The sequence below is a fragment of the Chanodichthys erythropterus genome, chromosome 12 (genome assembly GCF_024489055.1).
Source record: "Chanodichthys erythropterus isolate Z2021 chromosome 12, ASM2448905v1, whole genome shotgun sequence".
NCBI classification, from domain to species: Eukaryota; Metazoa; Chordata; class Actinopteri; order Cypriniformes; family Xenocyprididae; genus Chanodichthys; species Chanodichthys erythropterus.
This window is the reverse complement of record NC_090232.1, coordinates 4,986,232-4,998,304: the sequence shown is the minus strand read 5'-3', so window position 1 is coordinate 4,998,304 and position 12,073 is coordinate 4,986,232. Positions and strand designations below refer to the sequence as shown.

Genomic DNA, 12,073 nt, shown 5'->3' with positions numbered 1-12,073 from the left:
CGCACAGTTACAAAAATTCGGCAAACATTACGTGTGTACTCTTCTGAGGACGATATTCGGGTCATGCGCACTGTATGCTAATGACCCTCGCGTATATATGAACTATACTTTGGGCTTAACATCTAATGTGTAATATTATGTATGTATAACTGAACTTGATCTTCTGCCTCCACATCCAGGTCCAAAAGCCTCTTTGAAAGGAAGTTTTTGGTGTAGGGATGCACTGATATGAAATTTTGGCCGATACCGATAACCGATAATTCTTTATATTGAAAGCTGATAACGATATATTGGCCGATAAATCTAAATCCAAATTTTTAATATAATTTTTGAGAGCCTGATTACAAAAACTCTCACCATTAAAAGCCATGTCACAAGAACACAATTATAATGTTCTTATTATAATTTTATGTGTCCGATATGACAGACTTTCGCTGCACATTTTGCACATGTACAAGTGATTCCACTTCCATTTTAAAGCAATTCAAAACTATCATGGTGAACAGTGCGCATCTGAAGTGTCTCTCACCTGGTGGAAATAATCCATTATTTATCGGCTTTAATATATCTTCCAAATTTTCCTATCAAGCCGATAACAATATTGTTAAAAATGAACATATATTGAACAATACCGATATGGTGGCCGATATATCATGAATCCGTATTTTGGTGGTGTTTTAATCCATGGTAAACTCTATCTCTGTGTTGGTGTGTGTAGAATTTGATAACTTACTGTATGAATCTGCAGGCCAAATCCAAGGAATTATGAGTCTGAACTGAAACAGATCAATAACATTAACATTGATATTCTTGCTTGTTTATAGAATACGTGCTGCAGATTGAACAGTTTGTGCACTGTGTCAGAATTGCGCAACGATTGGAGATGTTCAGCAAACTACTATTTCAGTTACACCAGAGTCAAAAGCAGGACGGATGTCTTGGAGTGCGTTCGCTGTAAAACAGGTGTGCTCTTAGCAATTACATGAGGCAGTCGTGACTGAAGGCACTTACATGCAATATTTAAGGCAGGTGAAGGGCAGGTCAGCACTTTCTTCAGCCAAACACCCTGGCTGGTCCGTTCTGAGGCTTCACTGATAACATCTCACCGGAGACTCTTATAATGGCGGCATAATGAAATGAGCAAAATCCACTCAACTGGCAAGAGCAGCACGGATACGAGACTAGCTAATGAAAGGAGAGGACATAATTGAAATAAACGGGTGATGACTGTGAAGGACAAGAACGCGGAGGGATGAAATGTGCATTTCATTTTCATAGTGAGGTCATCGAGAGCCATTAAGAGGTGGCCTGTTGGGAATGGTACATGAGTCTTGGAAGTATATTAAATTTGTTGTAGTGAGGTGCCCAATACTTCAAAAATTATAGTCAGCACAATAAAGGGGCCATAAGTATACTTTTGTAGTTTTTAATGTATTATTTAAAAAAAAAAATTTATTAGGGCTGACGATTTAAAGCGTTAATTAATTTCGGCATGGGATTGCACTTAATTCCCGCAAAGTGCGGCACATAAATCCTCCTCTCAGTACTAAATTGAGTTCTTTTTCAATGCGTATTCTGCTTAAACAGTCAAATACACACAAAATAATGTCAAAACGCCAGTCTTGCTGAGTATTCATGTAAACACAGTCAGTGAAAGTAAACAGTTGAGAAAGAAAACTCATGTGTAACAGTATAATGGATCCGTGCATCAGGTCTTAAAGTGACAGCAGCCTAATATACCTGCTGCCGAATTATTAGTATTATTAAAAATATCTATATGGCAGTTTTTCCCCGTGATGTCGATGTCAAAACTGTGGCCAGTGAAAATGTGGCTAGAAACTTTAGAAAACCAGTAGCTGAAGTGTCTGGAGAGCAAAATAATTAAATTAAATGAATTAAAGGGGCTGTATGAAAGAATTTTCATGTATTAATCACTTTTTTATTGCCAATGAGTGAACAGCTTGTAATGGAACTTAACAAGACCTTTCTAGGTTTTCTATGAAAACCAAGACTTTTTTTGTTAGGTGAAGGATAATGTCGATAAAGCTATTCTGAAGCACAAAAAAGAACTTCACCATGAGTGTATCAAGGCCTTGAAATATGAAATATGTGCACAATGTGAGCATTGCTGGCTACAGTTCACTTAACGGCAACCGGTGTCGCTAATGTCCTTAAAGACAAGTTTCTGAATTCAACATATTGCCCCTTTAAACATGTTTTTGCCATTGTACTTTTAAAAAGTCTGTATGTAATGTACTTACAACTTATAAACATCAGAGGAAATCTACATGGCAGTTGAGCACATGATGCAAGATAAACATTCACTTTTAAGCAAACAAAATGCATCAGTCAAAGTTAAAACATGATAAATGATATTTTTGTACTGTAACTTCTGTACATTATTGTATTGTAAACAAATGCTAGTTTCATTATTCATTTTAAAACAACTCCCCAATTTTAAAACATTTTACAAGAGCAAAAATCCTGTTGGAGCAAGAGAGGGCTGTCCATGATAAGGTCTCTTTAAAACGCACTGCAGCTCATGATATCCGCGCGTGGTGGTCCTCTCCATAAATAATGAAGATTAAACTGATATCATCACATTATAGATACACAGTTCTTGCTCTCATTTCATATTTGATCAACCTTTTGTTGCTCTCACAATGCATTTATTTCCACCTAACATCTTTCTCTCTTCATCCACGGGTTAATTAAACTGAAATTATCTCCAGATATATGCAAACACTTTAATGCCAAATTTCCTAATCAGCAAGATTTCCAAATAGCTCCATTAGACCCTAATAACTTCAGCGCAGCCCTCCGTAGTTTAATTGTTAGAGGATGAATTAGTACTAATCAGCTGGAGTAATTATCAGTAATGTCAGGTAAGTATGTTCACTCAGTCATCATTATGTATTTGAAGCTATAGGACTGTACTAACACGAAACGGCTTCACCGAGGGACATCAAAACTGAAGTCATCATCCGTCATAAACCAAAACCATTTTATTTACAAAAAAACATACAATATTTGATTTTGAACAATAAGGTACCAAAATGTCATCACCATTCTTAACTGATGTCATATCCATTTTATTTACCGCAAAATTTGGCACTATAACATCTAGATTAATTTTCAGTTATGGCGTATGTATAGTGGCAACACACATTTCTTTCCATTTAATACAACATTTGCCCAGCTTTAAAAATAAAAACCACACAGCAATAATAAGGTATCAAAACAACAACAAAACATTGTGTTGTCATCCATGTTATTTGATTTCACAAGTATCTTGATTTTTATAAAAATATAAGGGGGGGAAATGACAAATAAAGGCTAAATAAGAAAAAATGCACAATATTTTATCTCTTTTGTGAAGTTGCATAATAAATGGACAAAAAATCCTTTAACAGCTGTTAATAAAGAAAAACAAGTACAAAAAGATTAAATTAAAACAAAGTAAAATAAAAAATAAACACAAAGATAGACTTTCCAAAAACACTGAATAAAAAAAGTGATAAAAAAATATTATTGAAATCAATTTTTCAGTGACAAGACTAAAGATTGAACACCGACTGAATATCCATAGTTGACAGAGTAGCATATGTGTACAAGATAAAAACTTCATGCATTCTGCATGTTCTCAGTATCTCCAGTTTCAATCTGGCCATTTTACTGCAAACCACTTCACTCAGGCATTAAATGTGCAAAAACTGAACACAAAGCAGGTGCAAAAATTCATAATGTTCGTTTTCTAAGTTGGTTCTTGCGGGATCCTGTTTTGACTGATAATGTGCCTTCTAACTATAATAAACAGATAATTTTACAAACCAAGGGCATCAGGAGGTCTTGCTTTTAAAGCACTGATCCAACAAACAAAGAAAGCTCTGTGAATAGAGAGTTGTACTGCACCTAGGGGGCAGCGTTTCACATCGCAACACTACAATAAACCTGCTGAAATGGAAAACAAACACCAGGAATGTTAAAATCTCAAACCTAAGATAAAAGGAGAGTTGTGACAAAAGTCAAAACAGTTGTTGGAGACTTTGATATCGGATCAGACATTTGTGTAACCTTGCCCGTTTCCTTGTTTTTGGGTCTCAGAGTAGTTTAACAAAAACGAATCAAGGAGAGAGGTGATTGAAAGAGAAAATTACCCTTAAAACATTGCACGAAAACACACTTTAGGATTGATTCATAGAATAAAAAACACAAAAAGTTAATGTATGAGTGCTGTAGGACGACAAGGTTACTGCAAAGGCAATAAAATGCAATAAAAATCTAAAAAATATACACCTATATGTATTTCTTCAACCACCAAATAAGTAAACTGATGGCAAATTTCTTCACATTTAAAAACTTCTCACCCTAGCTAGCATAAGGCACCCAAAAAAAACAAACAACACTCAATCTGACATTTTAGGATAATTAGAGATTACCAATGATGTCATCAACAAAACGAAAGGTACAACTAGGGGTTAAATGGCCATACTAACCACAGCGAACCATCATATACACATTTGTGTGGTGTCGTGAATTAAATACATGCAAACCGTACATAAATACAAACCTAACTTAACTGACTGTGGTGTAAAATGGAGTTGATGTCCAGAATTGAGCAATACTCACATCCCATCATGGTAATAAAGAGGAAAAATGGCTGACATCCAAAAAACAAATCACAAAGTTTACTTAACTAGTTCACTTTGGAGTAATCAATGGCTATGTCAAGCCAATTTTATTTGCTTTTTCTTCTCATAAGTCTAAGAAAACGAATTAGATAGATTGTTCCTTCTGTGTCTCCTTAAATGGACAAAATATCCTGCTTCATAAAACCTCTTGCCCTTTCAGCACAAACCTACTTCCTCCTCCTCCTCTTCTTCTAGACGGCTCCGATTGGGTTTTTTTGCCGGGGATCTTGGTATTGTTCATCTCCGTATGGCCTGTAGCGATCAGGACTGGCCGTCCGATAGTTCCCCTGGTTTAGCGTTTCATATCGCGGTGGTCCTCTGGCACCTGGGTTCGACGAGGGAGGGACATCCTGCCTCATGGGACCCCTCTGTTGCACTGGAGGTGAAGGGTAGTCCGCGCCCGTGGCCTCCGTGGGTCTGGGTACGGGCAACCGGGGAGAACGTGAAGGGTGGTTGTCTCGATGGGTCTCGTAGATGGGGTTCGGGAAATGGACGAGGTCTCTCTGGCTGGACCAGTTCTGGTTCGGGTAGTCCTCCACGGGCATCCTCCTGGAAAACCAAGACCATGGTTAAATATATCTGCGAGCAGCAATTAACGCGGTTCAAGAGCTTTAAGGCCTTAAGCACATGCATAAAAAAAGTATTAAGTTTTATTTAACAAGCCTGTAACCACTTAGATCAAAGATGGAAAAGACCATTTATGGACAAAACAGGAAATTTACTAAGGAAATATATGTTTTAAAGCTTTTTAAAAACCTAGGAGTACCCGAAATACCTCCAAAATACCCCCAAAACTTCACAGAGTGACACTCATATCTGAGACATATGTTTTGTTCATCTTGGATTCCAATGATATAAGACACTTGAGACTGTTTAGGAGTTATGAGCCATTACATGCTTTCACCACTGTAGCGCCCCCATTAGGCCAAATGGGGAGAGCGTTGGTGATGTTGTAGACAGTGTGAGTACTACCAGCCCTCAAAGTTTCAACTCTCTACGTCTTACAGTTTGATCTGCCCGATCACTTTTAGGGGAGAATGCTGATCCTTGGAAATTTTAACAATTACAATAAGGTTTCAGAGCTAAGCGCTTGAACCGCTAATAAAAAATGCCTAAAAAAGGCTGTAAAAATAAAACTTTAGGATTTTCACACTTTAAGCTTGAACTACTGATTACATAATAGATAGCAAGCCTGTAAACACATACATCAGAGGAAAAAGACAACTTTCAGGTCATTTGTCATGGAATTTTTTTTTTTTTTTTTTTTAACGTTAAACTGTAACAGCTCTACCTATGGTCCAATCTCTGTAAAAGTTTGCATATTTCTTTAGAATCATATGGCGCAAATGCTCACCTATTTTCGTGAAGTTCTACGTAAATCAGACCGTTTAGGAGTTATGAGCCATTATGTACTTTTCACAGCTGTAGCGCCACCATCAGGCCGAATGGGGTGAGCCTTGGTGACTCTGTAGACGGTGTGAGTTCTACCATCCCTCAAAGTTTCAAGTCTCTATGACTTACGGTTTGGTCTGCCTAATTACTTTTATGGAAATTTCTTGGAAATTCTAACAATTACAGTAGGGTATCAGCGCTTGAACCGCTAATGAAGGAACTAGGATTAGTTCAGTCAAAAATCTTCATTTTTCACTTTCATTATTTACCCACTATAATGTCTTTCCATATCTGTATGTTGTCATTTATTTCTATGGGAAAAAAACAACACATTTTCTCAAGAACAATTCATAGTCAAACTCTAAAAATTCCAGGACATTTGAAGTCTTTATTCAATGACAGTCTTGCGCCATATTTGCTGTGGAAAAGTGGAAGAGGATAATGACTTATATGTTGTTCATCACAAAACTGTCATCTGACTTCAGAAGACATGAAATATACTCATAACATAATATATAGTCAAATATATTGATATATGTAATATTGACTACTTGTGGGCCCGGTTTTACTACCTTAGAAAAAAACATTACTGGTGTACATCTTGAGACAAAACAATAACACTGGCATATTTTAAGATATGTCAGTGCAAGTTGCTTTCAGTTAAAACAGCTCAAACATGCATTTTAGTCTAGGACTAGCTTAAGCTTTGTCTGTGAAACCGGGGGTTGGTGTTTTAAGTATGTTTTTTGCCTCTTCTGGAGCTTAATAATGTGGTTAGGGTTTTGAAACTCTCAGTATTTGTTCCATGGCATAAATAAAAAAGCATATGGGTTTGTAACAACATGAAGGTGAGTAAATAATGATGATTTCCATGGTCTAACTGGCAAACCAACATAACCATGCCACTCCCCAGTGAAATTTGCCAACCTGCATGGTTCTTCTGAAGCTGGTTTATCAAAGAAGTCTTGCAGGTTAAGCTAGTTAAGAAGACTTGCAAGGAAACCAACACACCATCATGCCATGCTACGTGAACTCAACATGATCAAACTGTTGGGTTTCGGCCAGTTCTTCATGTACAGCAGAAAAAAAATATATCATTCTGTCTTTTTTACAGGTTGGGTATGCATTTACATCACAACAAATGCTCTTCAGCAGGGAATGCTGACCACTTTGTTCTGGTACAAAGAAAAGTAAACAGCATTGGGAAGGAAGGTAAACCCCAAAACTGGAATACTTAATGTGTAAACTTCCTGCAAATTAAACATTTACATTCAGTCAAAGAGAACTGATTCGCAAAAAAAAAAAAAGGGGAAAAAAAAAAAGAGAGAAAAGGTTGCACTATTTACCATTTTCAAAGGAAACGTGTCAGTCGTGAATAATAAATGAAAAACGACAGAGTTTGTCGTATGGCGTCTGGTAAATTAAGCCAAACAAGATAAAAGCTGCGGCTACAGCAGGAGAAAAGAAATAAATAAATAAAAAGCAAGACTTCTTTACAAAACTACATGAATAAATGGAGGGCATCTGCAGATTGAAGGGTAATGGATGCTATATGAAAAAACAAACTACATCATGCATTTGCATTCTTAATATTTTCAGGGTTGCGGCCTACATTACTTATCCGAGCGCGCATGGGGGAGCCGGCAACCTTTATGTCAAAGCCGGCGCTGCAGAACACGTGTGTGAAGGATTCATGCATGCAGCGCTTGATGTTTTATATAGTTCACTCTAAAGCGTGACTGTAGTCCGTTCACTATTTCACCTGTCAAAGTTAGTTACAAACACAGAAGTGTGTGTGGCTGTGTGTAGACTGTGCAGTGTACTGCGAGATGTGTGTGGTTATAATCCGTCAGCAGCGTGTGTAGTGTGTCTGTCAGCTCTGACCACCCAAGAACAAGTGAAACAGAAATACTGCAGTCTGAACCCTAAACGCAGTGTGTGTGTGTGTTCGTTTAAACGCTAGAGACAGATAAAGGCCAAACAGAGCCAAACTCAAGACTCCAGACTAATATTACTAAGAGCGGTTTCATTTTGATCTTTCACAGCGACCATGTCGACAGCACTCATGACACAAATGCTTCAATGAAGAGCAATTTTATGTTTACAGTAAACTAATAGTTAATCATTGCAGGTGGATTTAACAGCAATGAACATTTAAGAAACCTCAGGCAATTGGACATTAAGTTTTATAAATGCTTTTTATAAATGTTTATAAATGTGTCAAGGGGAAATGAACATCATATAAAGGTCACTTCAACTTAAAAGATTAGATAAGAACATAAATAACCTACTTAGAATATGAAAATGATATATATTTGAACATGACACATACCTCACATATAATATACTAGAAAATAACACTAGCATTTATACATCAGGTATACTAGAAATCCTATTTACAATATATTTATCTTAATTAATGTAGAATGATTGATACTTCCTACAATATACATATCATTCACACTAGAATATATGATAAAAATGTTATATGCCTCATATAGGTCTCATAAATCATAATCTGACATACTGTTAGTGTACCCCATGTACTCTATAATATATTAAAGCCCATTTAGTTAACAATATATGATATTTATGTTATAATATACAATATAATTTATGATATAAGCCACTAAAATATCTGAAATGTAAATGCATGATCATCAAGGCAACAATACACGATATATACCTATAATATCTGATATAGACTAAAATATATGCCCTATTTAATGTGCAGTACATGATATATATAGAATTATGATATGCCTCATTTTCACCAACATTAGAAATGTAAGACAAGAATACATAATAATAATATATACACTAGAATACACTATTTACACTATAATATTTCATATGCATACACTTCAAACACTAAAATATATGGTACAAAGCCCATTTAGTCAATGTTACATAATATATAGCCTGTTTACAATAGAATATTCAATGTAGACTGATTTATATACACAATAAATTATATATATCGCATATACACTACAATATATGACGTGTAAATCACTTACACTAGAATATATAATGTATACCCCATTTAGTCTGGAATACATTACACATACCTCATGCACACTATACCGTGACATAAACACAGTGGACTTCGAGACAAAGTTAACATGCTAGATTAGCCATAATGAGAAACGCCGCGGGTTATAGACTGTATGCTGGCAGCTGAGGATTAAATCAGACTTACACACTGCTGCATCTCCACTGGTACGGACACAAACTCTAGCGTGAGCGACTCTCTACAGCCGTACCCTACAACTGACCCCGTGATCCAGTGACCTAAAGTAAGCCCAGAGGCTTAGGGTCACAGCTGAGCGAGCAACGGGTGTGCGTGTGTGTGTGTGTGATGGCCAGATGTGTGTAAGCGTTTGTAATTATGTGTGAGAGAGGTAGTGTATGAATAAGCACATGTGTTTGAGATTGGCGGACCAGCACGTGTGTGTATGGGTAAGAGATGGAAGTGCTGTTATGGTAAAGGTCATGTTTGTGTGTGTGTTATAGCACCACATGTGCTTATTTGACCAACTGCGGGTCAAAGAGGCTTTGAATTCATATTAATAATGCGATGGAGAGCTCAAACCTGTTTGGGAGTGAACAAATGTCTTGGGTTTGTGTGTGAAGGACACTACAGCCTGCGGTAGATGGTGTGATTCAACATGCACGAGTAAAAAACAAAGTAATGACAAGTCCTGCAATCCATCTCACTCACACTAGCACCAATCAACACTCAACGCTTGAAGAAACCTGTGTGTGAGCGAGCGAGTCGTTCGCTAACATATTTTCCGTCTTACAACGAGGGAGGAATCCGTTTGCATGAGCTCCCTGCACCTGCCCAAGACGTTCGGAAGGAAATTCTTCTCTTGGCTCCTAATTTGACCTCGACTCCTGTGTCTTCCCCCAGAGACAGACGTGCACACACAATGCCAAACAGCTGGTGGGTGAGGGCGAACAAAGGAGGGTGTGTTGAATTGTAAGTAACAGGATGAACTTATGACCAGTCAATGAGTGGGAATGGATTAATGGACTGACTCAGACTAACGCCAAAGTACTAAACAATAAACCACAACAAAAACAAGATCAGGAAATTACAGTTTGTACGTAGATGGATAGACAGACTAATAGACGGCCGGATGAATGGATGGATGGATGGATAGATGGATGGATAGACAGATAGACGGATAGATAGAGATAGATGAATAGAAGGACGGACGGATGTACAGATAGATAGATGGACAGACAGACAGATAGATACATAGACAGACAGATGGATAGATAGACAGACAGATGGATGGATAGATAGATGGATAGACAGACCGATAGATGGATGGATGGATGGATGGACAGATGGATGATAGATAGACAGACAGATCGATCAATAGATATATAGATGGATAGACAGATGGATAGACAGACTAATAGACGGCCGGATGGATGGATAGATGGATAGACAGATAGACGGATAGGTAGAGATAGATTAATAGAAGGACGGACGGATGGACAGATAGATAGATGGACAAACAGATAGATACATAGACAGACAGATGGATAGATAGATAGACAGATAGATGGATGGATGGATGGATGGACAGACAGATCGATTGATCAATAGATATATAGATGGATAGACAGATGGACGGATGGATAGACAGATCGATTGATCAATAGATATATAGATGGATAGACAGATGGACGGATGGATAGATTTACAGATGGATTGATAGACAGACAGAAAGACGGACGGACGGACTGACGGACTGACTGACTGACTGACTGACGGACGGACGGACGGATGGATGGACAGACGGATGGATGGACAGACGGATGGATTGATAGACAGACAGAAAGGATAGATAGACAGGTAGACGGATGAGTAGATAGACAGATAAATGGATAGATGGATGGACAGATGAATGGATAGATAGATAGACAGAAAGACAGATCTGTAGATAGATGGATAGACAGATGGATGATGGATGGATGGATGGACTGATAGATTGACAGACAGACGGATGGACAGACAGATAAATGGATAGACAGATAGCTGGATGGACGGACAGACAAAATAGACGGATGGACAGACAGACAGAGATAGACAGAAAGGATAGATAGTCAGACAGATAGACTGATCAATAGGTAAATGGATAGACAGATGGATGGATGGATGGATAGACAGATTAGATAGATAGAAAGATAGATAGACGGACAGACGAATGGATAGACAGATCGATAGATAAATGGTAGAGAGACAGATAGTTGGATGGATGGATTGACAGACAGACAGACGGATAGACAGACCAGTTGACAGATAAGCAGATATACAATCTGACTGCATAGACAAACAGAAAATCCATCTCACTGAATGGACAGATATATAGACATATAGACAGAGAGATCATTTGTCTGACTGGATAGACAGACATAAATGGACACAGAGATACATATAGACAGACAGATAGATATACAGGCAGATACCGTGTCTATCTGCCTATATGTCACATTATATCAATCTATAGCCAATTATTTGTAGAACTGGTTAGATATATTTCATCTACGGCACTAGTTCCAGACATTAATGCCGTAGGGAAAACAGGAGCTGATGGAGGCAGAACACAAAATAAGAGTTTCATTTCCAAACACTGATTTCATTACGGCTCTGTGTTTCAAGGCAAACAATGTTAAAGCAGAACACAGTCACTGCGCTTTATTTACTTGGAAGCAAAGCGGCAGCCACAGCCAAAACGCAATATAAAGCAGAGAGAGAGATGTCATGAGAGAATGAAAAGAAGTAACAGTGGTTTCTGTTGCCAAGATGAATGAACAAAGAGAAGCACACTCCTTCCTGATAATCTGAATCAAAACATCCTTTTCACAGAGGCAGAACTTCACCATCTTAAATAAACTAATACTTCTTAATCGCAATTTCTCTGCATGTTCTTTAGCAGAGCTGAATGTTTTCAGGAGTGCTGCTTTTACTG

General features: G+C 37.6%; 1 protein-coding gene across 4 annotated transcripts in view; it reads right to left on the bottom strand.

Annotated features, from left to right (window-relative positions):
* Positions 1-2,989: 2,989 nt before the first annotated feature.
* Positions 2,990-12,073, bottom strand: part of pard3ba (par-3 family cell polarity regulator beta a) — a 177,472-nt gene continuing 168,388 nt past the window's right edge. For all 4 annotated transcript variants that reach the window (XM_067405388.1, XM_067405390.1, XM_067405389.1 and 1 more), the window contains one exon: positions 2,990-5,240. In XM_067405388.1, the coding sequence (XP_067261489.1) occupies positions 4,883-5,240 (358 nt within the window). In that variant the 3' untranslated portion in view covers positions 2,990-4,882. The remainder of the gene's footprint in view (positions 5,241-12,073) is intronic.